The sequence below is a fragment of the Heteronotia binoei genome, chromosome 19 (assembly GCF_032191835.1).
Source record: "Heteronotia binoei isolate CCM8104 ecotype False Entrance Well chromosome 19, APGP_CSIRO_Hbin_v1, whole genome shotgun sequence".
Lineage (NCBI taxonomy): Eukaryota > Metazoa > Chordata > Lepidosauria > Squamata > Gekkonidae > Heteronotia > Heteronotia binoei.
Window position 1 is genome coordinate 310,187 of NC_083241.1, and position 26,780 is coordinate 336,966.

General features: G+C 55.0%; 1 protein-coding gene across 1 annotated transcript in view; it reads right to left on the reverse strand.

Moving 5' to 3' along the window:
* Positions 1-26,780, reverse strand: part of PPIP5K1 (diphosphoinositol pentakisphosphate kinase 1) — a 45,978-nt gene that overhangs the window by 9,099 nt on the left and 10,099 nt on the right. The window contains exons 9-25 of the mRNA XM_060260346.1: positions 25,633-25,719; positions 25,370-25,445; positions 24,981-25,090; positions 24,591-24,676; positions 24,100-24,228; positions 21,188-21,309; positions 20,822-21,004; positions 15,709-15,850; positions 15,365-15,588; positions 13,111-13,238; positions 12,608-12,722; positions 10,783-10,890; positions 10,574-10,690; positions 10,271-10,438; positions 9,921-10,011; positions 7,664-7,786; positions 1,525-1,587 (exon numbers count right to left, since the gene is read on the reverse strand). Coding sequence (XP_060116329.1) covers positions 1,525-1,587; positions 7,664-7,786; positions 9,921-10,011; positions 10,271-10,438; positions 10,574-10,690; positions 10,783-10,890; positions 12,608-12,722; positions 13,111-13,238; positions 15,365-15,588; positions 15,709-15,850; positions 20,822-21,004; positions 21,188-21,309; positions 24,100-24,228; positions 24,591-24,676; positions 24,981-25,090; positions 25,370-25,445; positions 25,633-25,719 — 2,072 coding nt within the window. The remainder of the gene's footprint in view (positions 1-1,524; positions 1,588-7,663; positions 7,787-9,920; positions 10,012-10,270; positions 10,439-10,573; positions 10,691-10,782; positions 10,891-12,607; positions 12,723-13,110; positions 13,239-15,364; positions 15,589-15,708; positions 15,851-20,821; positions 21,005-21,187; positions 21,310-24,099; positions 24,229-24,590; positions 24,677-24,980; positions 25,091-25,369; positions 25,446-25,632; positions 25,720-26,780) is intronic.

Below are 26,780 nucleotides of genomic sequence, written 5' to 3' on the forward strand. Positions count from 1 at the left end.
TGAAGATAATGATGGACTTTAAACTACCGCTAGTTCATGCAGAGCTATCCTGTCCTAGTGGAACATTGTTTAGGGTAAGTAGGGAAAGGGGACTACATGTTCTCACCTTTTCTTTGTTCCTGCACTCAGCCTAAATGCTTCAACAGCTTACAAAAACACCTACATTTTTCTTCAGTCCATCTGCTTATCTCTGGAATGCCTGAAGCCTGGAAATGGTAATCTGAGTGCTGTTGAGTTGTCTGTTTATAAAATGTTTTTATTGTTGTCAAGCATGATTGTTTTGATCCATTATTAAGTTTAATTACTACCCTTTCTGTATTACTTCATTTCCCATTGCTGCATATCAAAGCTAAATAACCCCTCTCAGTTCTCACCTCCCTTTTTCCTGTTCCCACCTTTGAGTAGCAAATGCAGGAATGCCTTGCTTTGATGATAGAGAAAAGGAGGCGCCTCCCGAGAAGGTCTCCCAGTCAATACTTATCAACAGTAATAAGAATGCATGAGACCCTGGGAAGTTTTAACCGCAAAGATAGTAGTTTGCATATTTGTAATAGTTCATACGTTATGTCTTTAAGCTATCTTCTCTATACTCTTTGATGTAACCTTTAAAGCTTCATACTGTGGGTAACTTTGTATCACTTTCAAGGTGTTCCACCTTGAAGCAACAATGGATTATCAATAAACTGAGACTTTGTATTCACCAACTGCTTAGTTATTTGAAACTTCCATGCTTGACAAATGTATTTTATTGTTTTATTATATGTTGCACTCTGCCCTGAGCCCTACGGGGAATGGGCGGAAGAGAAATTACTAAAACAAACAGATAAACAAACACGCCACCCCTGCTCAGTTCTGCTCTCTGAAAAGCGGTCTCTGGGAGGGAGGGACAGTGGAAACGCCAGAGGGCAACACTGCTGTCACTTTTGTGTTTTTACAGGTTTAACCCCTGGCTGAGCAAGAAGACAAGATGAGGGGACTGGCCAGGAGTTCACCATCTCCCATCTTTATCCCGTGGGTCCAAATGATAGGTCACAAAAAAACTCAATCACAGTAAATATCTAAAGAAGAATGACCCAGTGCTGGCAATGGAGCTATGGACCACTACACCTTACAACTCTAAACATTACAGTTTGCAAGTAAAAGAGGATCCACTAAAACTGAAAATAAAAAACACCAACCCTCCCTCCACTGGGGTGTGTGTTTAAGGCTAAGAGGAATTCTACTGGACTTGCCCACACCTGCCTTGTCACGAGCTCCTCTGGGGCCAACCCAGCTGCCCAGGCTGTTCCCATCCAGGAGGGACCAATGCCAGTGCGGGTGGCTGTGTGGCAACTCCTCATTCCCACCCCCCCCACAAGATCACAAATGGGGAAAAGCAGACAAGCTGGTGAGTTGCAGAGGGACACAACACAGCTAACCATTCACCCACGAGGGAGGGAGGGAGGGAGGGGAGCAGGGACCCAGCATGCTCAGGAATTGTTATGGGGGGGTGGGGGGAAGTATCAAATTAAGACGCAAACATACCATTAGTTGGATGCTTTGCAAATGACACAGAAAACCGCTTTACAGCTGGCATAGACAAGAGCTCTGAGAAAACAAGAAGACAGCATCACTTCAGTTAGTCTCCACTGGCAGCTGCCACCCTCAGCCCCTACCCAGGGCTCCATGGCAGCAGGGGCTCCCCAACCCAAGCCCTGGCACCTGATCCCTGCACAAACGGTGGCAGTCTCAAGGGCAGCGGAGGGCACACAGAGCCCACACAGCAGAGGGAGGAGGAGGACAGGCCAGGCCAGGCCCTCCCTACAGCACTTCTTCTGGAAACGGGGCTGGCTTCCACCCAGCACCAGGTGAGACCCAGTCCCAAGGCTGGGTCAGTGGAGAGCAGCTCCCAGAGTCCCGGCTCACATGGAAGGGCATGCAGAGCATTTCTACAGGGTCTCCCCACATTTCTTCCGCTTGGGAAATCCCTGGCCACCTGGGGGCCATGCTCAGGGCAGGGAGATAATTCCATGGAATACACCCCCTAAAACCCCCAGGAGAACTGCTCTCTGCAATCTGGAGATCAGGCCCCACCAAGAGGTTGGTAGCCTTGCCCCCCGCCCAATATAGGACACCTGGTAATTCCAGAGGCCGTTAGACAAGGGCAAATTTGTGCTGCCTGCACTAGCTAGCGTTGCCAACTGTCCAGGAGAGGGAGGAAATCATCCCTTTTGCTTTTACTTCACTTATTCCTCATTTTGCCCTGACCCAGATGGCCGACGTTAGCCAACTCTTATCAAATCTGAGAGGTTAGACAGGGTCCCAAGACCCCCAAGGAAGGCCCAGGCAGCCCCTGTCTGCACGTCTCTGGCCTTGAAAACCCCACCAGGGGGCAGCAGCAGTTGGCTTCCCCTGGATGGCACTTTCCACCCCACCTCCCACAACAACCCTGAAGGCAGGTGAGGCCTAGTGTGCAGGACTGGCGAAAGGCTGCCCTAAAGTGGCTGGCAATACCCCCCCCACAACAACCCTGAAGGCAGGTGAGGCCTAGTGTGCAGGACTGGCGAAAGGCTGCCCTAAAGTGGCTGGCAATACCCCCCCCCCCCCACAACCCTGAAGGCAGGTGAGGCCTAGTGTGCAGGACTGGCGAAAGGCTGCCCTAAAGTGGCTGGCAATACCGCCCCCCCACAACAACCCTGAAGGCAGGTGAGGCCTAGTGTGCAGGACTGGCGAAAGGCTGCCCTAAAGTGGCTGGCAATACCCCCCCACAACAACCCTGAAGGCAGGTGAGGCCTAGTGTGCAGGACTGGCGAAAGGCTGCCCTAAAGTGGCTGGCAATACCCCCCCCCCAACAACCCTGAAGGCAGGTGAGGCCTAGTGTGCAGGACTGTTGAAAGGCTGCCCTAAAGTGGCTGGCAATACCCCCCCCCCCAACAACCCTGAAGGCAGGTGAGGCCTAGTGTGCAGGACTGGCGAAAGGCTGCCCTAAAGTGGCTGGCAATACCCCCCCACAACAACCCTGAAGGCAGGTGAGGCCTACTGTGCAGGACTGGCGAAAGGCTGCCCTAAAGTGGCTGGCAATACCCCCCCCTCAACAACCCTGAAGGCAGGTGAGGCCTAGTGTGCAGGACTGGCGAAAGGCTGCCCTAAAGTGGCTGGCAATACCCCCCCCCCCACAACAACCCTGAAGGCAGGTGAGGCCTAGTGTGCAGGACTGGCGAAAGGCTGCCCTAAAGTGGCTGGCAATACCCCCCCCACAACAACCCTGAAGGCAGGTGAGGCCTAGTGTGCAGGACTGGCGAAAGGCTGCCCTAAAGTGGCTGGCAATACCCCCCCCCCACAACAACCCTGAAGGCAGGTGAGGCCTAGTGTGCAGGACTGGCGAAAGGCTGCCCTAAAGTGGCTGGCAATACCCCCCCACAACAACCCTGAAGGCAGGTGAGGCCTAGTGTGCAGGACTGGCGAAAGGCTGCCCTAAAGTGGCTGGCAATACCCCCCCACAACAACCCTGAAGGCAGGTGAGGCCTAGTGTGCAGGACTGGCGAAAGGCTGCCCTAAAGTGGCTGGCAATACCCCCCCACAACAACCCTGAAGGCAGGTGAGGCCTAGTGTGCAGGACTGGCGAAAGGCTGCCCTAAAGTGGCTGGCAATACCCCCCCCCACAACAACCCTGAAGGCAGGTGAGGCCTAGTGTGCAGGACTGGCGAAAGGCTGCCCTAAAGTGGCTGGCAATACCCCCCCACAACAACCCTGAAGGCAGGTGAGGCCTAGTGTGCAGGACTGGCGAAAGGCTGCCCTAAAGTGGCTGGCAATACCCCCCCCTCAACAACCCTGAAGGCAGGTGAGGCCTAGTGTGCAGGACTGGCGAAAGGCTGCCCTAAAGTGGCTGGCAATACCCCCCCCCCCGCCACAACAACCCTGAAGGCAGGTGAGGCCTAGTGTGCAGGACTGGCGAAAGGCTGCCCTAAAGTGGCTGGCAATACCCCCCCCACAACAACCCTGAAGGCAGGTGAGGCCTAGTGTGCAGGACTGGCGAAAGGCTGCCCTAAAGTGGCTGGCAATACCCCCCCCTCAACAACCCTGAAGGCAGGTGAGGCCTAGTGTGCAGGACTGGCGAAAGGCTGCCCTAAAGTGGCTGGCAATACCCCCCCCCTCAACAACCCTGAAGGCAGGTGAGGCCTAGTGTGCAGGACTGGCGAAAGGCTGCCCTAAAGTGGCTGGCAATACCCCCCCACAACAACCCTGAAGGCAGGTGAGGCCTAGTGTGCAGGACTGGCGAAAGGCTGCCCTAAAGTGGCTGGCAATACCCCCCCACAACAACCCTGAAGGCAGGTGAGGCCTAGTGTGCAGGACTGGCGAAAGGCTGCCCTAAAGTGGCTGGCAATACCCCCCCACAACAACCCTGAAGGCAGGTGAGGCCTAGTGTGCAGGACTGGCGAAAGGCTGCCCTAAAGTGGCTGGCAATACCCCCCCCTCAACAACCCTGAAGGCAGGTGAGGCCTAGTGTGCAGGACTGGCGAAAGGCTGCCCTAAAGTGGCTGGCAATACCCCCCCCTCAACAACCCTGAAGGCAGGTGAGGCCTAGTGTGCAGGACTGGCGAAAGGCTGCCCTAAAGTGGCTGGCAATACCCCCCCCCGCCACAACAACCCTGAAGGCAGGTGAGGCCTAGTGTGCAGGACTGGCGAAAGGCTGCCCTAAAGTGGCTGGCAATACCCCCCCCACAACAACCCTGAAGGCAGGTGAGGCCTAGTGTGCAGGACTGGCGAAAGGCTGCCCTAAAGTGGCTGGCAATACCCCCCCCTCAACAACCCTGAAGGCAGGTGAGGCCTAGTGTGCAGGACTGGCGAAAGGCTGCCCTAAAGTGGCTGGCAATACCCCCCCCTCAACAACCCTGAAGGCAGGTGAGGCCTAGTGTGCAGGACTGGCGAAAGGCTGCCCTAAAGTGGCTGGCAATACCCCCCCCCTCAACAACCCTGAAGGCAGGTGAGGCCTAGTGTGCAGGACTGGCGAAAGGCTGCCCTAAAGTGGCTGGCAATACCCCCCCCTCAACAACCCTGAAGGCAGGTGAGGCCTAGTGTGCAGGACTGGCGAAAGGCTGCCCTAAAGTGGCTGGCAATACCCCCCCCTCAACAACCCTGAAGGCAGGTGAGGCCTAGTGTGCAGGACTGGCGAAAGGCTGCCCTAAAGTGGCTGGCAATACCCCCCCCTCAACAACCCTGAAGGCAGGTGAGGCCTAGTGTGCAGGACTGGCGAAAGGCTGCCCTAAAGTGGCTGGCAATACCCCCCCACAACAACCCTGAAGGCAGGTGAGGCCTAGTGTGCAGGACTGGCGAAAGGCTGCCCTAAAGTGGCTGGCAATACCCCCCCACAACAACCCTGAAGGCAGGTGAGGCCTAGTGTGCAGGACTGGCGAAAGGCTGCCCTAAAGTGGCTGGCAATACCCCCCCCTCAACAACCCTGAAGGCAGGTGAGGCCTAGTGTGCAGGACTGGCGAAAGGCTGCCCTAAAGTGGCTGGCAATACCCCCCCACAACAACCCTGAAGGCAGGTGAGGCCTAGTGTGCAGGACTGGCGAAAGGCTGCCCTAAAGTGGCTGGCAATACCCCCCCCTCAACAACCCTGAAGGCAGGTGAGGCCTAGTGTGCAGGACTGGCGAAAGGCTGCCCTAAAGTGGCTGGCAATACCCCCCCCCCACAACAACCCTGAAGGCAGGTGAGGCCTAGTGTGCAGGACTGGCGAAAGGCTGCCCTAAAGTGGCTGGCAATACCCCCCCACAACAACCCTGAAGGCAGGTGAGGCCTAGTGTGCAGGACTGGCGAAAGGCTGCCCTAAAGTGGCTGGCAATACCCCCCCACAACAACCCTGAAGGCAGGTGAGGCCTAGTGTGCAGGACTGGCGAAAGGCTGCCCTAAAGTGGCTGGCAATACCCCCCCCTCAACAACCCTGAAGGCAGGTGAGGCCTAGTGTGCAGGACTGGCAAAAGGCTGCCCAGTGAGCTTCTGGGCCAAGTGGGGATTGGAAGCAGAGCCTCCCGGATCCAAGCCCCCACCCATCTCTGCACTGGCTCTCGCCTGCCATGAAACAAGGGCTGGAAATGGGCCGGGGCAAACAACATCCCATTCAGCCTCTTAAAAGGACTGGACACTTTTCCTCCAGGCTGTTGGCAACCCCAACTCAACCCCCAGAGCAGCTTCAAAGAGACTGTGCTGCAGCTGAACCCAGGCCTGAAATCTCTGGGCTGCTTTGAGCCAGAACGGGTCACCAAGAGTGGTGCCTGAAGGGGGAGTCAGTCGCCTGGCAACCTGGAGAACCTCCTTTGGGGAGGAGGAGAGCTGAGTGTTGCCAACAGGCCTGGAAGTAGATGCCCTGCCCCTTCGTGTGGGGAAATGGGCAGCTGCGGCTGTCATGGCCTAGAGGAAAGCCAGCATCCCATTCAGCCTCCGCCAAAGGGGGCAGGGCAGCTTCCCTCCAGGCTGGGCCGTCCAACAAGAGGAGCAGGAGAGACCAAGGGCCGGGCTGGGATTGGGCTGGGCCTGGCCACCCTCCCGGGGCTCAAGAAAATGCAAGGCCTCCAGGACGGGAGGCAAGAAGCTTCTTGCCAATGGCTCCTCCTGGCCCCCCACCAATCGTAGCCAAACAGCACAAAGTGGGGCAGAGTGCACAGAGCGGGAAGGCCCCTTGAGAGGACAAAAAAGATCACCCCTAAGAGGTGTGGGGGTGGGTCATTGGGGGGGGGGGGGAGATAGAGGTATGAAGGAATGCTGAGAGAGGTTGACAATATATAAACCTATATCTCTGTCAAGGGAAGCAATATGCAATGATTCTATGATTCCACAATATGCAATGATTCTATGATTCCACTCTGCAAGGTTAGAATTGCTAAATGCAATCTGTTTCCTAAACTACCTTTTAAAAATTAGCATCTGAACCCCAACTGAGGCAGGCTTGAAGGGTGGGGGACAACCACCCCTGTGAACTTGAACCCACATTCCCCTGCTCTTGCTCCCAGGCACAGAAAAGCCCCTCTGCCCCCCCCCCTCAGGAGGAGAAGCCAGCTTCCTGCAGCTCCTGGGGCCTGGCCCCCACTGTGCACAGAGAGTGGCTGCTGCTGCTGCGAATACAAGCAAATGCCCAAACCAAGAAGCTGGAAAATACCCCCCCCCCCCCACACACACACACCAATGCAGGAGGAGGAGGAGAAGCGTCCAAAACAGGCAGCTCTTTATCTGTCTCAGAAACAGAGCCCCACAGCCCAGGGCACATTTCCATCTCTACAAAAGAGAGAGGGTCAAATCAAGGAAAGGGACGTTTTGAAGGGCAAAAACAAGAGGCTTTTCTCTGCCAGTTATCATTTTGCAGTCTCTCAAATGGGTGAAAGGAAGACAACTTTCAAATGCTACAAGGACTCTCTCACAGACACGGATATGCACCTAGCGGCAGCCACAGAGAGCCCAGTCTCCTGTAGCTCTGGCCTCTCCGACCTCCTGCCCCCACCCCGCGAGAAAGACCCTGTCCCCCAGGAGAAGGAGGCTGCCTCCCCACGGCCCTTCCCTGCTCCAGCAGCTCCCCTCAAAGCACAAGCAGGGCCAGCCCAGCCCTCCCCTCTGGAAGGCCATCTGACCGCGCCCCTCGCTCGCTCTTGGCCTCCCAGGGATCAGGTGCCTGATGAAGAGGACGCACCTACCATCTTTGTACAGAAAGCCGGAGGCAAACTTTTTCCCATGGCTGCGAGCGTAGTCCTGGAGGTTTGGGGCGCTGGAGGAGCCTCCGAGGACCGTGGTGCTGAAGAGCCCCGTGCACTGTGACCCTGGAAAGGCACGGCACTCTGTTAGCCTCACACACTCACCATGTGTGGCTCACGTGCTTCTGGGTTAGGGAGCTGGGGGGAGATGGGCACAGCTCTGCCAAGGAGGCCTCCCAGCACCCCCTGGGCTCCACCAGCAGGACATCCCCCGCCCTGCCAAGGGGCACCTCAGCATCAGTTAAGTAACACACAGCAGAGCAGAGAGGAGCTAGGCAAGCCCCTGCAAAGGAAGCACAGCCGCTCCCAAGACAGCCTGCCAGAAGACTTTGCAAGTTTCTCCCAGCCCAGGTGTGGAGGGGGGGTGAGTCCAGGGCCTGCCACAGCCATCGACATCCCAGGGCAGCCCCCCCCATCCCACCCCTTCTTCAACCAGGCACCGAGCAGAGGAGGGGGAGCCAGGCAGACAGCAAGAAGCCACCACTGCCAGGCCCACAGAAGCTGGGACTGCCAAGGAACCCAGGCCAGAAGAAAGGCCGGGGGATGGGGAGGAAAGAAAGGGGGAGAAATGCAAAATCGGGGCCTCAGCAAAAATCTGAGAAGTGGTCCCAGAGGAGATACAGGAAGCAGGCTCAAATTAAGACGAGAAAGAGCCTGCGCTTCTTAAGAGAAGGCAGAATCAAGTGGCAGAATTCACTGCTCCAGGACTGGGGGGGGGGGGGGGCGGGCATCAGCCTCAATGCCTTGGAAAGGTCTCTCAGGCATGGCCATGACAAACCAGGCAAGCTAGATGTATGGGTGGCGGGGGGGGGGGGGGCTTCTCTCAAGACAAAGCCCTCTCTGCAGAAGAGCAGCAGGGTCTGTGCAAAGGGCCTCCTCCTGGCAGGAATCTGTTACCCAGCCTGCAAACGAGGCAAGTCCCAGACTGTGCAAGCTGCTTGACCAGTCATCTGGCAGACAAACCCTCTGAGACCTCTCCACTTCACAAGACCCACCCCAGCAACCCCTGGGACAGTCCTCAATGAAACCCTGCAACACTTGTCTTGGACCCTGGGACCAGCCTCTCCTGGTGCAGCCCCCAAAGCACCTGCTGGCCATCCCTAGCCCAGAGCGTTTGGCTGTCCTCGGTCAGAGCCACGGCTTTTTTGGCCCTGGTCTGGCGGAACTCTCTGCCAAGTAAGGTTGAGGCTTTGAGGGCCTGTAAGATGGAGATGCTCCAACAGGCCCATGTTTGTAGACGGTGACACTTTTAAACCAGGCTGACTTCCTTCTCCCCTCCCTCTCTCTTACTGCCAGGATATGAGGGGCACTACTGGCGCTCTCTTTAGGGACCATCTTACTGTTTATTGATCAGTAAAAACTGTACATTTTAGAACTGTTTTAAATGTCTGTCAGAGTGTTACCTGCCCTGAGCCCTGCTATGCAGGGGAGGGCGAGTTATAAATCTAATGAACCAATAAATGCCCCTCCTCTGCTGCCTGACAGTCCTCCCAGTGGTGCTGCCCTCTTTCCCCACTCCTCCCCACAGGCCCAGGCTCAGGAACCCAGACAGAAATCTCTGCATACATGCAGTCCACTGCGGCCTTTCCTGCCTGGGCTCAGAGGGGAAAGAGGTCCTTTCTCTGGGACTCTTATATTTCGTCTGGCTCCTTCTAGCTCTGCCTTTGGTTTCCCTGAAGAGCAGCAGTTGCTATGCTCTAAGAAAGAGTCTGATCCTCACCCACCCTTCACCCCGCAAAGCTGCATTCCCCTTCCCTCAGGTCTACAGAGATGATGACGTACACTGAGGCACACAACTGCACGACACCAGCAGGCACACGAGCACGGAAAAGGCTTCTTCCCAGGAGCAAGGTGATGCCTGCAGATGTGCATGGAAGCATGCAATGTGGGGCCCAGGGGAGAAGGACTGCGCTTCCTGGTGGATGCCAAATCTGAAGGCTCCCCCCTTTTTCCTTGGGCTTGCAAAAGCTCCTGTTTGGCTTTCGGGGACCCTACAATTCTGCTCCAGAGAACAGGACACAGTAATGGAGAGACGGAGCAGCCCTACACAGTGATCTCTGCTGGCAGAGCCGCTCTCATGTCTGCTGCCGGGGGGGGCGGAGCCTGAGCTTCCTTCCCAACAAAAGGGCACAGCCCCCCCCCCCCCCGAGTTCTCTATGCATCAGAGCCAGGCTGGTGGAGGAGAGGCAGTGGCCAGTACCTAAGCCGCTCTGCTTCACTTCCGAGGAGTGTCTGGAGTAGGAGAAGAGGCGATACCCTCCTCCGGCTTTGGACGAGGACTCGGACAGCACCTGCAGGAAAACAGTCCTCAGTAGACAGCCATCTACAGAAACACCCCCCCGCCAACACTCAGTGGGACAGGGGTGCAAAATGAAACCCAGCCTATGGGGGGAAAGGGGAAACCCCACACCAAGTCCACTGGAAGCTGGAAAAGGGCTCATCTTGATGGATGTCCCTTAAATGACCAGTCGAACCAGACATGATTTAGGACACAGGGAAGCTGAAAGCTTCAGGGGCCCCTTGCAAAGCCCCACCTCAAGATCCCGTTACCTCCATGGAGCCAGTCTTGCGGTTGCGGATCAAAGGCGATCGTCGCTGCACGGAGACCAGCTCTGCAGGCTGCGGGGACAGCTGCTGCTGGGCCTGGTCTGCCTCATCAGTCCCCTGCGCCTTGGCCACACTGCCCAGGCTCCCCTGCTCAGGCTTCTTGGCTTCCTTCTGCAGGGAAGCAGGGGCAGGAGCAATCAGCCTTGCCCTGGAGCCACCAGCCTGGCCTGGCCTGGAAGAGCCAAGGAGGCCACCACGCCAGGAAGGGAGGGGGGCAGAGGCTGGGCAGGCCAGCCAGAGACTCACCTCTGCTGACGCAGGGCGGAACCCAGAGCCCGCCGGGGCACTGCCGTCCTCCTCGCAGCCCTTCACTCCCGGGCTGAAATGCAACTCCACGTGGAACCTCTCCTCAGAAGAGGGGTCCTGCCAAAACAGCCAGGTCTGCTGATGCAGAGGCCCTGGGTCCCCAGCCCCTCTCCCCCCCACACACACACCCCTCTGCCCCTCGCCCTCACCTTATTGTTATCCTCGTAGAGCATGACCACAATCTGAGTCATGTAGTTCAGCTCCGAAATGGCACTCAAGTAGTCCATGGCCCTCTTCCACTGGGCATCTCTCAATTCCTGCCATGTCAACACAAAGCCACAGAAGGAGGCAGTGGATTCCCATCATACCCGGTTCTGCCCCAGCTGCCTTCCAACAGGGAACACGAGAGCCCAGGAGGAAACTGTTTACCCCCTTGATGTTATAGAGTAAAGAACCGGCTTCCACAAAGTCGGGGGGGGAACAGTATTTGTGCTGCCCTTCCACAGAAGCACAAAGTAAGGATGCTGCTGTGCAACACACACACACATCCCCCCCACCCCTGTTCAAAAATAAGCCTGTGTGCCACACACACAAACACACACACACAAGAATCAGTACACACAGACTTAGGTTTGAAGGGCCTCATTTCATTTTTATTCATACTACTTTCTGTCTGTGCATTCCAGAAATACAGCTCCAGAAGAATCCTAGCTTCCAGCATTAAAATTCTGCTCCAGTAAATATTTCTGGATCCAATATCCAGAAAGAAATTTGGCAAATGACATGGTAACTGAGTGCTGTTGAGTTGTCTGTTTATAGAATGTTTTTATTGTATTTTATTGTTTTATCATATGTTGCACTCCGTCCTGAGCCCTATGGGGAATGGGCAGAATAGAAATATACTAAAATAAATAAAGGAGAATTTCATAAGCATCTCTACCGAGAAAGGCAGGTTTGTGGTACAACTCCCTTTCCACACAAGAAAGATCTGTCCCATTTTCCCCACCAAGTATCCCATGCTCACATTTGCCCACAAGCTAACTTCAGGGCTTCAGTGAAAGGAGGACTCCATGGCTAGTGGACCAGCCAGATTTTCATAGCTTCTTGACCAGCATTGGCTGAGGAGCCCAGAGAGGGTCTCTCTGTACTTTAGCCATTTATCTGATTCCCACAACTTCATGACAACCAGGTCACTTACCGGTCGGTCTCTAGAGAGAAGTCTCTCTTACGTGACTGTGACACTGGAGGTGGATTGGCAAGATACGAACTGGGGGCTGAGACACCTCCTCAGGACAAGGGAAGCCTTTTCAAAACATCTGTATATGCCCCACTGCCCACAGAGCAAGGAGGCGGCAAAACCCACACAAAGATACCTTCCTCCACCAGTGAATGGAGGAGAATCCTGTGGCCTCATCACTGAACTTTGATGTGCCTTTCTGGAGCCAGGTGATGGAGAGGATAACAGAGCCACTCCTGGCATCTGCCCAAGACCTCTTTCAGCCTGGGCTCAGACCTGGCTACAGGACAGAGGCAGCCCTCGTGGCCTTAGTCAAGGATGCCTGACCCAACACAGACACCTCTGTTGCTTTTACTGGATTTGTCTTCAGCCTTGGAGACTATGGGGGGAGGGGCTTCCATTTTACTGAGGCATTTGGAGGCAGATGTTTTGGACTGGCTTAATGTTTTGGACTGGGTTGTTCCGATCAAAGGGGGGAGAGAAATGAGGAGAATGATGTCAGCTGCCCAACACTTCAATCGTTCCTCAGAATGTGCAAAACCAAAATGTTCAGGAGTGTATTTTTACAAATCATAATGTTAGTATAATGAAAAAGCACAGGAGGCCACCTCTGTGAGGAACAGTGATGTAGTCTATTGCACTACTCTTGCCCTGTGGATTATCCCCTCACTTTTTATTGAAGTGTCCAAGGAACCCCCTCCCCTCCCCCACAGCATGCCAGGCTCCAGACCGACGGGGTGTGTGTGTTTGCCTTGTGTTGCCATCAGCCAAAGACCCTTTGTGGGCAGCACACTTACGTCCAGAAGGCCCCCATAGCGGAACAGGCTGAGGAGGGAGTGGACGTGGCTCTCACTGGTGAAATACAAGCGCGTTCGGACATGGCGCCCCGGAGACAAGACCCCTCTGGAATACCTACGAACACAATGACCAGAAGCATCACCAGCTGCAACTCAGACAGGCCACAGAAGGCTCAAGACCAGGGGAGGGGAAACACTCACAGTCCAGCACCAAGAGGGCCTGGAAGGCAGCTCTGCTTCTGCAAAAGGCCAAGGAATTCCAGCGCCAGCACCAGACTGGGACAGGCAACAACACAAGCCACCCTTTGGCAGACACAGCCAGTGGCCACACCACCCACACGCCCATGCTGCCAGAGGCCGGCTGCAGCAAGCCCTGACCCAGCGCTGCTGCTGCAGCAGAAAATGGAGAGGCTCTGCATGCTCTGAAACCCTCCCCAGGCCAGGAGAGGCATTTCTCAGGGCCCTGCATCCCTCCCACCAAGCCCCTCCTGCACAGTCCTTACAGGGGGTGCAATTTGTTCACTGACTCATCCTCATGGGTCCTCTGGAGGTCCAGCTGGATCTTCTTGATGAGAGGCAGGCAGAAGCCAACTGCAATCTCCAGCTTCTCTTGCTTGTTAATCCCATATTCCTGCGCAGGAAGAGGTGGAAACAACAGAAGGCTGACAAGGAGATGCATCTTGCCCCAAACTTACAGCTAACCTATAACTCCATGAATCCCACAGAATCCTCCCTACCAGTGGGGGCTAAACCAGGTGAGAACTGGAGGAGAACTCTCAGCATCTGGCTGCACTGTCCCTGGGAAGCCAGGGTGGACAGGTTTTCATATTCCAGCCAGGAGCACTAAAAAGCAGGTAACAACTGTTTGGCAGGAAGAGCCCTTCCCCACCAACTGGCCTATCCAGAGCCCGTCCCAGCTGGGAGGTGAGAGAGGAGCTAAACTGGCCAGAAGGTAAACCAGGCAACAAAACCTGAAGCTGTACCAAGGTTGTAAAGCAGCCTCCTTGGTTAAGTGCCTGCCACTTTTGAGCTCTTTTTCTGAAAAAGGTCAAGGTGAACTAAAGCCACTTGCCAGCTTAGAGGAAGAAGCCAGGGGGTCTGAGAGGATGACCCTTCTCGCAGAGAAAGTGACTGCCTCTGAATCATTAGAAAGGGCAAACCACAGCCAGATTCCCTTCCTCTCACTCAGTCCTTGCTTGCCTTTCCTGCTCATGCCAGCATTGCCTTATTGAACATAAGAACCTAAGAGAAGCCATGTTGGATCAGGCCAATGGCCCATCCAGTCCAACACTATGTGTCACAGAAGAACATAAGAGAAGCCCTGTGGGATCAGGCCAGTGGCCCATCCAGTCGAACACTCTGTGTCACAGAAGAACATAAGAGAAGCCCTGTTGGATCAGGCCAATGGCCCATCCAGTCCAACACTCTGTGTGACAGAAGAACATAAGAGAAGCCCTGTTGGATCAGGCCAGTGGCCCATCCAGTCCAACACTCTGTGTGACAGAAGAACATAAGAGAAGCCCTGTTGGATCAGGCCAATGGCCCATCCAGTCCAACACTCTGTGTGACAGAACATAAGAGAAGCCATGTTGGATCAGGCCAATGGCCCATCCAGTCCAAACGCTCTGTGCCACACAGTGGCCAATATGTGTGTGTGTACACACACACACACATATACATACATACACACTGTGGCTAATAGCCACTGGTGGACCTCTGCTCCATATTTTTATCCAATCCCCTCTTAAAGTTGGCTATGCTTGTAGCCGCCACCACCTCCTGTGGCAGTGAATTCCACATGTGAATCAGCTCTGCCTCTTTCTGATGCTATTATTAAGCAAGACTGTTTTTCCCATTTTCTCTATTTGGGGATATTCACGGAGGCTCTCCTTTTGGAAGGATTCCATTTAAGACTTCCAGAGGAAACAAGAGAAGGCAGCTAAACAGTCTGCTTTAGGACAATGTAGTATTCATTTTATTTATTTAATTTATATCCCGCCCTCCCCACCAAAGGCAGGCTCAGGGCGGTTCACAAGCCAAGGGACGGCACAAACACTTTACTGTGACCGATACAATAAACAATAAAACCATAAAAACAATTGCATGTGCTACTATCATAATTTCAGGCAGTGATTTAAATTCTGGTGGTTAGCTCTACTCAGAGGTCTGAGGATCACCACAGCACAGTGAAGTAGGCCATTGGTGGTGTTCTCATGGCCAGTCCCATTGCTGCAGATGTTACCATTCATGTGAATGCCTGGCGGAAGAGTGCCGTTTTGCAGGCCCTGCGGAACTGTCAGAGCTCTCGCAGGGCCCTCACCCCCTCCAGCTAGGAGCAGCAGGGTAACTCAGGAGTGCTTCGCTTTCAGCTAGAAAGACAGGAGGTACAAGGGTCAGCAATCCAACCACCTCCCATTTTTCTGCATGGTTTGTTTTTATTGGCCATGTAACTTTTATATTTGGTTAAATATGTCTCTTTTTTTTTTTACTTCATTTAACTATGATTTTTCCTTGCTTTGCCTGAAACGGCAACATGGTCGAGTTCCCACTGTCTGCATATTAGGCATCTCATGCATCATCTTTAACAGAAGTGCTCCTTGCTGTTGTATTTATTTATTGGTTCCTGCATTGTGCTGAACGAAGGGCTTCCTTTCCCTCCTGCCCCAGCTGCTGTGTCTGAGGGTGCTGCGCTCCAGCCAGAGCCCGCTGCTCCTCCGGAACCCGATTTCCCACCATGCTAGGCGGAGGGGGCCATACCTGGGGGATGACGATGTCCGCCAGAGCCTTGGAGAGCCTGAAGAGTTCCCCAGTGCCCTCCAGCTTGAGGGAGGTGTTGTGCTGCACGTCGTACTTGATACAGTCATAGATGTCTGGGATCTTGCTGATGTCGTAGCGCCTGTTCTTCAGGCGGAAATCCTGCTCCAGCTTCTTCCAGCGCTGCAGCATCAGCTCCAGTGTCTCACTGTGGTAAAGCTGGAGGTCTGAGGAAGCAATGGTGAGTATCCAGTCATGATGGCAGGAGAGGAAAGGAATTCTGATGAGGAAGAAGGCCCATAGTGTGCATGAACGCACATACAGAGCCCAGCTATTCTCCTCCCCACCTGCAAACTTAGGGTCCTCCAAGTGTTTCTGGATCTGGCAGGTAAGGCTCTCGATCAGGGCAAAGACCTGGTCACAGACCTCCACAGGATTCTGGATGATTTCCATGGACTTGATGAGCGAGGCACTGCCGGTTGGTGCCAGCTGAAAGCAGATGACGCATCGAAGGGTTAATCCACGCTGCTCCTCACAGGGCTGTGCTGAGCTGTCCTCAGCTCCCATCTGGGATTGTGGAGGATGAACCGGTTCCCTCCCGACTACAAGGGCAAGGCTTTCCTCCTTCCCCACCTTGTCCAGGAAAACTAATCCGTGACACACTCAGGTGCAAACCTGGGAACCTTTCCTAGCCACCTTCCTGGGTTTCATTCCATTCACTGGACTTCCTGTTTCTCTCCACTTGCTTGACTTGGCCCCAGTCCCCCAACTGGACTGCACTCCCTGCTTCTTGCAGAAGCCGCCTGCCTCAGGCTACCTTGGAAACCTTCCACAGGCTCAGAATCTGAAGTCTACACTTGGCATCAGCTAGCCAAGGAACGCTGGGAACCATTTTCACTTTGGCTACCCTTTTACATTTGGATGACTTCGCTGCTTTCTAACTTTTTTTAGAAAATGTCTGTAATTTCCTTTAATAAAGCATCTGTTTTCTTTTTTTCTTTTAACATAAACCGGTGCTTGTGGACTAACTATAGCCTCACAGCTGGACTACTGACACACACAGGGACTGGCCTGGAAGGCAACCCAGAAGCTGCAACTGGTTCCGATCAAGGCCGGCGCGTCCATTAGGCAAGAGTAGGCCCTTGCCTACAGGCACAGTCTGGGAAGAGGAGCGCCAAACTGGGCCCCCTCCAAGGAGCAAGGAAGGGAGAGCCACTTCTCTTCCCTGCTGATCCCTCTCTTCCCTTCCGATGCCCTCCCACGTATTTGAAATCATGCTGGAGAGAGGAAGTGGAAGAGGCTGGGGCATGCCTGCAACCAGGCTGTGAGGGAGGGAGCCCCAGCGGCTGCAGTGAGGCTGGCCAGGCGCCTGTCGGGGGGCAGGGAACCGGGGGCCCGCTTTGCCCACAGGGCGTGGTTGGCCACCTTGCCTGGGGTGGCGGGCACCCTAGCTGGTTCCTACTGCAGCAGCTGATTATTGCCCCACTCAAGCCTCAACACACTCCTGAGGCCACTCGGTTCTACACTGGTGCTGAAGTCCTACTGGCACAGCCAGGTTTATCTCCAGCTGAGCTGCCGTTTGGAGTCAGAGGTGGAAGTGGGTCTGGCAGGCATCATCCTCATCTCAATCCTCCTCTGCCCGTTCTGCCTCCACTACATACACCTCACGCACCCCAGCGGCTCTATTCACCCTCCTACCCCACAGCTAATGTTCCCTCTAAGCTGTAGAGTCTTGTGAGCAGAAACTCTACTTTGTGAGCTACTAGCATTAAAGTGGTGAGCTGCTGCATAAATTTGTTTGCTCTGGGTCATTTCTCGTGAGCTAAGACAAAAATGCATGAGCCAGTAGCTAAAAAACTGTGAGCTAGCTCACACTAACTCAGCCTAGAGGGAACACTGCCCACAGCCTATACACAACCCTGACCTGTTCCTCCCCCCTCCAGGCCTGGCGATGCCACCAGTTATCAGCACCCCCTCTAGCCTGCCTGGCGCATCTCCTAGAGAAGGACCCAGACACTGTGTTTGTTCATAGGAGACACAGGAAAAGGAAAGGTCCCCTCCCTGTGCACCAGTCCTTTCCGACTCTGGGGTGACTTTGTTGCTTTCACAACGTTTTCACGGCAGACTTTTTACGGGGTGGTTTGCCACTGCCTTCCCCAGTCTTTACACTTTCCCCCCAGGAAGCTGGGGACTCATTTTACCAACCTCAGAAGGATGGAAGGCTGACTCAACCTCGAGCCGGCTACCTGAACCAGCTTCTGCTGGAATCGAACTCAGGTCGTGAGCAGAGGGTTCCGACTGCAATACTGCAGCTTTCCCACTCTGCGCCACGGGGCTCTTATTACAGGAGACACAACTGCACATCAATTAGGACACTTAAGCAGCACCTAGTAGCAGCAAAGACTGCGGCAACAGAAACAGCACAGAAGTTCAGAAGCCACTGGAGTCTCATGGCGACTGTGCTGCATTACAGGAAATCTAATTAAAACTCAAACTTTTCATATTTACTTATTATGTTTAGTGGATTTATATTCCGCCCTACCCCGTGAACAGGCTCAGGACAGATCACAACAAAATCAAAACTCTAGCACTGGACTACTTTGCACTAGCAAAAAAGCTACACTGGTTCAATTAAGCTGGAAAGGAAAAAATTCCTTCTAAAAATCAGAGTCTGTTTTCAGTATCAAGAGAGAGCGTGAAAACCTTTCTAGTTTACATTTCTATGACAATAAATGTTTTGGCCACACTTTGTTCTAAATATCGGACTCACTTTTAATACAAAAGTGCAGAAGTCTAAATGTAGCAGCAGCAGCAAACCATCATTTGTATTCCAGTGTTCTTTTGTAAAGCTGAATTTCTTGACTAAGGATGGGCATGGACTGTGCACGGACAAAATTTTTCAACAGTCTGTGGATCCATCAGCCCATTCCGTGCACGCAGGAGAGCCAGTTTGGTGTGGTGGTTAAGTATGCGGACTCTCGTCTGGGAGAATCGGGTTTGATTCCCCACTCCTCCACTTGCAGCTGCTACAATGGCCGTGGGTCAGCCATAGCTCTAATAGAGAGCCAGTTTGGTGTGGTGGTTAAGTATGCGGACTCTTGTCTGGGAGAACCGGGTTTGATTCCCCACTCCTCCACTTGCAGCTGCTGGAATGGCCGTGGGTCAGCCATAGCTCTCTCTGGGAGAACCGGGTTTGATTCCCCACTCCTCAACTTGCAGCTGCTGGAATGGCCTTGGGTTAGCCAGAGCTCTCTTATCTGGGAGAACCGGGTTTGATTCCCCACTCCTCCTCTTGCAGCTGCTGGAATGGCCTTGGGTCAGCCAGAGCTCTCTTATCTGGGAGAACCGGGTTTGATTCCCCACTCCTTCACTTGCAGCTGCTGGAATGGCCTTGGGTCAGCCAGAGCTCTCTTATCTGGGAGAACCGGGTTTGATTCCCCACTCCTCCACTGGCAGCTGCTGGAATGGCCTTGGGTCAGCCAGAGCTCTCTTATCTGGGAGAACCGGGTTTGATTCCCCACTCCTCCACTTGCAGCTGCTGGAATGGCCGTGGGTCAGCCATAGCTCTCTTATCTGGGAGAACCGGGTTTGATTCCCCACTCCTCCACTTGCAGCTGCTGGTGTGACCTTGGGTCAGCCATAGCTCTGGTAGAGACTGTCCTTGAAAAGGCAGCTGCTGTAAAAGCTCTCACAGCCCCAACTACCTCACAGGGTGCCTGTTGTGTGTGGGGGGGAGGTAAAGGAGACTGTGATCACTCTGAGACTCAGAGATTCAGAGTATCTGGCAGGATATAAATCCAATAAATCCAATATCATTATCACGCACTGACCTGAGCCTCCATGGACCATCCCAGAAAGTCCATGGGCTTGTGCGGGGGCAAGTGTTACAAAAGCTGCGCAGCGTGCGAGTGAAGGCCATGTAGTGACTTTGCTCACTTTTCTGGTGGGTGAACGTGCCACTCAGTCTTCACTCACACGCCATCCAGCTTCGCAGCATGTGCAGTGCAAGAGGGAAGGCCAAGCGGCAGTGGGTGAACTCGCCATTCGGTCTTCATTTACACACCATCCAGCTTCGCAGCATGTGCAGCACAAGAGGGAAGGCCAAGCGGCAGTGGGTGAACTCGCCATTCGGTCTTCATTTACACACCATCCAGCTTCGCAGCATGTGCAGTGCAAGAGGGAAGGCCAAGCGGCAGTGGAAGTGGGTGAACTCGCCGCTTGGCCTTCAGTCATGCGTTGCCCGGCTTTGCAGAAGCCATATAAAGTTTAAATGGCTTTTGCAAAGAGACCGAGCGGCGACTTCACAGCATCCCAGCACAAACAGACTAATCCAGTCTGTGAAGCGTGACGGTTTGTGGTGGGACAAGTCACCGTTTATCTGGGCTATGCCCAGTCCTATTCTTGTCACGCATCCAAAGAAAGTCATTTCTGGGACGATATTGTTTTTAACCTTGGGGTGCCGCCCAGATGTTTCTCACAATTGCTACTTCTAGGCCACCCCAGGACCACTGGCAGCCCAGGCGATCGATAGGAGTGGTCTGACCTGCCCAGTGCTTGCAAAGTCTCACAGCCGGCTGGTGCACGATCATCAGGGGCCAAATGCCTCCCTTGGCCTCGGCCTCCGCAGCAGAATCACAGCAGCAGCGGGCCTGACTGCGTCTAGCTGGATTTGCTGCCAGGGGCTTTTCTTCCTTCATCCGCACTCCTGTTGACTGCCCGCTCCCCTCAGCGGTCCCGCCTGCGGCCCCTCACTGAACCAAGCAGCAGCACAGCTCCAAGGCAGGGCAGAGGGTGTCCCCCAGAGCAGCTCACTGCCTAGAGCATTCCCATGTTGCAGGGGCTGACTACAGCACTGACCAGAGGCACTCAGCAGCCAGGGGACACTGGGATCCATCGGCCTCTCGGGGCAGAACTACATACTCATTCCCACCAAGGTTTGCAATCCTCACCAACAGACAAAGGCAGCTGTTGCACAAGGAGAGTGCCGCAGCAAGCAGGGTGTGGAGGCAGCCCAGGTAGCGGATAATGGCAACTGGACCAGAGAGATCTCTTTTCAGAGCAAGACTGTTTCTCAGATGGGCCTGTTCATAATACCAGGCGGAGTGTCTGACCTGCGTTGTGTGCAGGGACTGTTGGGGGAAAGCCCTGTGGTTGTCACGAGGACCAGGCATTCCTGAGCCACATCACCACAGAGGCCTGCGAGGAGGAGCCTGTTAAGCAGCGGGGGGGAGGGGATGTCATCCGCAGAAGGCCCAGCCTGTCCAAAGCAGCTGGAGGAGGAGAGGTCAGTCCAGCAGGCCACAGGGATTCATCCTGGTGTAAAGCAGCAGCAGCAGCACCTCCTTCCTCTCTTTCACAGCATGACACCCTGAACAACATTTTGTCTCCCCCAACCCCCTGGAAGAGCTGGACAGTGGCTCTTCCCAAGGAGGCCAAGCGCCAGGGCAGAGTGCCCATTACCTTCTCATAGTCCTCCTCACTGAACTTGGCATCCTTCTGCATGATCTCCCGGAGGCGGGCCTTCACCCTGTGCTGGCAGCTGCTGAGAGAGTCGCTGTCGCTGTCCAGGAGACCGTTCATGTTGGCGCTCTTCACCATTTGCACCAGAATGGGCGTCAGCTCTCCCTCCAGAGCAAGCAGGCCCTGCAGAGCACGAAGCCAGGAGGAGGGAAGGCGTAGGAGCATCAGCCACATCAGTTATGGGCCAAGCAACACACACAAACGAAGCATGCTTCAAAGCAACCTCAGGCAGAAGTCTGCTGCATCCCCCCTCTGGGGGCACCAGCCACCCCAACAGCCCTGGAGGGAGTGGAGAGGGCCAAGCACCTTGGCAAAGGCTGCTGCCGTCATCTGGACTCTGCCCTCATCGGAGGCATAGATCTTGAGGTCATGGCGGTAGGTGCTGTGCAGCCGCAGCAGGCCACACCCAGGGAAGCCGGCATAGTCCCCTGGATGGGGGGGGAGGGAGAAGAAGAAAGAAGAGCTCCAGTCCAGCCGGGGGGTGGAGGCGTGGGGATCCCCACCCACTCACTTCCACCACCCAGACAGATCAACAGCAGGGATGCCTGAGGGGGAAGAGGCAGGAAAATGCACCAGAGAGCCCAGTTCCAGGCGCTTTTGTTTCACTGCATCACCTAAAAACCAGTGGCATGGTCCAAGTGGCCTACCGTTGAAAGAGAGTCTCCCAGTCCCCACACTCAGTAACTCAACAGAGCAATTCCATCCCCCAGTTATACTTGCAGGAAAGAAATGGGGTCACTCCCTAAATCCCGCTGCACCAGCAGTGCCCAAAGACAGTGAGAGCAGGGTGAATTTATGCCAGCACATCAAAATCCATGGCAATTAGACCAGGGCCAGCTCACCCACTAGGCAAACCTGGCGGTTGCCTAGGACACCGTGAGGGGGGCGCTGAATTGGGCTCCCTCCCTCCCAGTGCCCAGGACAACTGCCTAGTTTGCCCCTCTCTCCCACCGCTGCCACCCCTTCCTTCCTTCCTGTCCCCCCCTCCCCCGCTCGCCACAACAAGCCTGGCAGAGGCTTCGCTCCCCCCTTACTTCTGGTTCTGGAAAGGAGAAGCACAAGAAGTAGAAGAACTGCAGATTTATACCCCACCCTTCTCCCTGAATCGGAGTCTCAGAGAGGCTCACAATCTCCTTTATCTTCCCCCCACCCCACAACAGACACCCTGTGAGGTGGGTGGGGCTGAGAGAGCTCTCTCAGAAGCTGCCCTTCCAAGGACAACTCCTGGGAGAGCTCTGGCTGACCCAAGGCCATTCCAGCAGCTGCAGGTGGAGGAGTGGGGAATCAAACCCTGTTCTCCCAGATAAGAGAACTCTGGCTGACCCAAGGCCATTCCAGCAGCTGCAAGTGGAGGAGTGGGGAATCAAACCCGGTTCTCCCAGGTAAGAGAGCTCTGGCTGACCCAAGGCCATTCCAGCAGCTGCAAGTGGAGGAGTGGGGAATCAAACCCGGTTCTCCCAGATAAGAGAGCTCTGGCTGACCCAAGGCCATTCCAGCAGGTGCAAATGGAGGAGTGGGGAATCAAACCCGGTTCTCCCAGATAAGAGAGCTCTGGCTGACCCAAGGCCATTCCAGCAGGTGCAAGTGGAGGAGTGGGGAATCAAACCCGGTTCTCTCAGATAAGAGAGCTCTGGCTGACCCAAGGCCATTCCAGCAGGTGCAAGTGGAGGAGTGGGGGATCAAACCCGGTTCTCCCAGATAAGAGAGCTCTGGCTGACCCAAGGCCATTCCAGCAGGTGCAAGTGGAGGAGTGGGGGATCAAACCCGGTTCTCCCAGATAAGAGAGCTCTGGCTGACCCAAGGCCATTCCAGCAGGTGCAAGTGGAGGAGTGGGGAATCAAACCCGGTTCTCTCAGATAAGAGAGCTCTGGCTGACCCAAGGCCATTCCAGCAGGTGCAAATGGAGGAGTGGGGAATCAAACCCGGTTCTCTCAGATAAGAGAGCTCTGGCTGACCCAAGGCCATTCCAGCAGGTGCAAGTGGAGGAGTGGGGGATCAAACCCGGTTCTCCCAGATAAGAGAGCTCTGGCTGACCCAAGGCCATTCCAGCAGCTGCAAGTGGAGGAGTGGGGGATCAAACCCGGTTCTCCCAGTTAAGAGACCTATGGCTGACCCGAGGCCATTCCAGCAGCTGCAAGTAGAGGACTGGGGAATCAAACCCAGTTCTCCCAGATAAGAGAGCTCTGGCTGACCCAAGACCATTCCAGCAGCTGCAAGTGGAGGAGTGGGGAATCAAACCCAGTTCTCCCAGATAAGAGAGCTCTGGCTGACCCAAGGCCATTCCAGCAGCTGCAAGGGGAGGAGTGGGGAATCAAACCCGGTCCTCCCAGATAAGAGAGCTATGGCTGACCCAAGGCCATTCCAGCAGCTGCAGGTGGAGGAGTGGGGAATCAAACCCGGTTCTCCCAGATAAGAGAGCTCTGGCTGACCCAAGGCCATTCCAGCAGCTGCAGGTGGAGGAGTGGGGAATCAAACCCGGTTCTCCCAGATAAGAGTCCATGCACTTAACCACCATACTAAACTGCCTCTCTCCGCCAGCTTTCTCTTCACAAAATGCGGCCCTGCCGGCTACCTTGAAGCCTTGTCACACAGGCGGGGGGAGGCACACAGCCTCTGCTTCCCAAACACCCTTTGTCTGGATACCCAGAGTGCAGGGCTCATAGAGGCAGGTACTTGGGTCGGCTATAAGAATCCAAAGTCATGTCAGGATCAAGTGTCCAGGGGGCCAGGGCCAGGAATCCCCAGGTGTGTGCAGGTTGGGTAAGGGGGAAGACTTGTGAGTGGCCAGAAGCTCTTCTGTGCAGGCAGAGCAAGGCTCTAGAATCACTGGGGCCAGGCTCTACACCCAAAGCACCACAGAAACTGACAGATTAATTACCACATTGTTTCAGAGGACCACTTTGCCCACTCATCAGATGGAAAGTATGGTCATGCAGGACAGCTTTGAAGAAACCAGGCACAGTTGATGCATGACTGCAAAGGGACAGCCCCAGCCAGCTTCAGCCTCCGCTGGCAGAGAAAGCCTCACCAATGTTGCTGGTCCCTCCCTGCAGCTTCCTCCTGTGGGATGCCTCAGCACAGGGGAGGCCCAAAGGACTTCCTCATTCTGCAGAAGCTGCTGGGGTGGGGGGGGGGGCGAGGAAGAAAGGCTACTGCACAGAACCAATGCATTCCCATCTGGCTGCAGAGGCTGCCAGGGCCCCAGCCCAAGGGCTCACCTTGACCTCCAGGGTACATGCAGCGAAAGGCCCGGCCCAGCTCTTCTGCTTGGACTCTCCCTGCGGGGGTGAGCTCACCCCCCCACTTCAGCACCAGGAGCAGAGATGGAGAGGCCGCCTTACGGGCATCTGAAGGGGAGGAGGAGGAAGAATTAAAGCTCCACTGAATAGCAAAGGCTGAGGGACTCATAGCACTCAATGCCCTAGCCTTCCCTATCCACCAAGGGAGACTGGCAAACCGAGGTGGAAGGGCGACGGCCTTCTGCCCCTTTCTGGGGCTATGAAATGTGCTGAAGAAACCACTGGAGTTCTTCTTATGTTCCACGTGCAACATCTGGCTAGCAGGAATTTCACATTTATACAGCACTTTCCCCTATGCATTCATGCACACAGAGCTGAGTCCATCAGAGGCCTGCTGCTCGTGGGGCATGGCTTCCGCAGCTCTGCCCTCCTCCTGTGACAACATGAAACCCTCCCCGGCAGCCACTTGCCTTCGTCTTCACTGGACGCTTTGGGGTGCCCGTAAGGAAGGTAGGTCAGCTGCACTTTGCGGTTGATGCCAGAGAAGTGTCCATACCTACCGCGAGGAAAGAAAGGCAGGTGGCGCCCAAGGACAGCCTCTCTCTGCGGGGCAGGCTGCAGCCAATCCCCAAAGCCAAGGCAGCCCGCACTGCTGCTCCAGGCCAAGGCCAGACCACTGAGGGAGGGAGGGGGCTGCCAAAGGAACCAAGCCACTCAATGCCCCTGGCTGGGCACTGTCTGGCCAGCAGTCAAGCAGGCAGTGGTCTGGGGTGCAAAGGCCCTGGAGCAAGCAAAGGTAGCTGCCCAGTCTGGAGAGGGGGGAGGCACGAGCAGCCGCCCTACCCAGCCCCCTTCCTTACATCTCCAGCACGGATTTGAGCTGCTCCAGTTTGGACTTCTGCTCTTCAGCCTCAGAGTCCTCAGGAGCTTCCTGCTCCAGCACCAGCAGGCGGGTGATGTCCAGCACCTCCTGCCGGGGACCAAGACCAGCACGCAGTGGATGCACACGGCCAGGCACCTTGCTGCAGGCCTCTGCATCCCCCCACCCCAGTGCCCTCCGCTCCTCTGGCCAATGGAGCTGCCCGGAGGAGTCCTGAGGCCCAAGGCACTTCGGCCAGACAGCTCACCCCAGTGGCCCTCTGGAGCACACAGAGGGATGCAGGCAAGCTGGCAAACCCTTGAGCTCTCTTGTCAGCCAGACACCCGTGGTGCCCAATGAGCAAAGGCAGGCGCCTCCACCTCTCCTCACCTGCAGCTGTTCGGGCTTCTTCAGCTTCAGCTTCCCTGTCTTGTAGCCCTCGTATTTCTCAAACAATTCAAAGAACCTGATGGGGGCAGCAGCAGCAAGGTCAGTTGTGGGCTCCAGGCCTCCCCCCCCCCGCCAAGAGAATTCCTCTCCCAAGCCAGCCAGAGGAGTAGGGGGGCACAGGGCACATCCCACAGGCCTGAAGCATTTTGCCTCTAGAGACCCTTCTCCCCCCCCCCCCCCCCCGCCCTGCCAGAAATCATTACCGGGAGTGTTTCACCTCCATCTTCATCTTCTGCTTGGGTGTGCGATCACCATGCCGTATAACCGCAATCACACAACGCAACTCCATCCTGTGGGGAAGACAGTTCGGAGTTTTGCATCACATCCTTCCCCCTCAAGGTGTTGATGGTCAGTGATGGCCAAGGATCCTCCCCGGCCAGGGGGGCTGCTACAGCCCAGCAGTCAAGCTTACGAGGGAGGCAGAGGAACAAGGAAGACCCAAAGGTGCTCTGCGAGGTCTCCAAATACACACAACAAATAAACGTTAGACAAAATGGAACCACAAAGGCACACAACGATAAGAGAAACTCTAACCGCCCTGGCAACACAGCAGGGAGGAATCAGTAGAAGACCCTGTGTGCAGCCTGCAATTTATGACTGGGAAGGAATGGACGTGCAAGCCCTGTTTCTCTCCGGTCCCAGGAGGTCAGAAAAACCCTGCAGCTGCTCTCAAGTCTCCACGCCATGATTCTACCCCACCACCCTGAGTCTGGTACACTTTTGGACTCAGATTATCCCATATCTGGAAAAGACGGATTTCTCAGGTGCTTGGCTCTATTCCTAGGCTCAGGAACTGTTCATGTCAATGCTGGTAAACCATCAAGGATGAGTCAGCCTAGTACAAGATAGCAGCTGTAACTGCTAAGTGGTCAACAAAATGCCTTGTTCCCAGGTGCATTTTCCAAGTGTGCTCATAGTGACCCCTGCAGGAATTTTAGATACAAGAACTTACCTGGGAACAAGAACTCACCTGTGGAGAAAAATGGGCGCTTTGCAAGTGACTGGCCTGGGAGACTGAATGCAGCCAGCATGGAAAAGGCTTAGCAGGCCGCAGTGCCTGAGCCTTTTAGGCTTTCAGGGAACTTTCTTTGATGCTGCCAGTTATGACTTTGGCAAACAGAAGGACAAGTGGCTGAAGAGCCAAAGGCCAAACAACTGAAAGGTATTAGAAACCTACATGTTGGTGATGTGGACAGATTCAGGGAGCCAGTAGAGCTCTCTGCTGGCTGTTCTTGAGTGTCAGATCCTGGGAAGAAACCCCAAATACTCCTGAATTGTGGAAACTGAAATGTGGGAATTGATGCTGTGTGTTTCCCAACAGTACATCACTGTCTCCTGTCCCTCAGAGGGA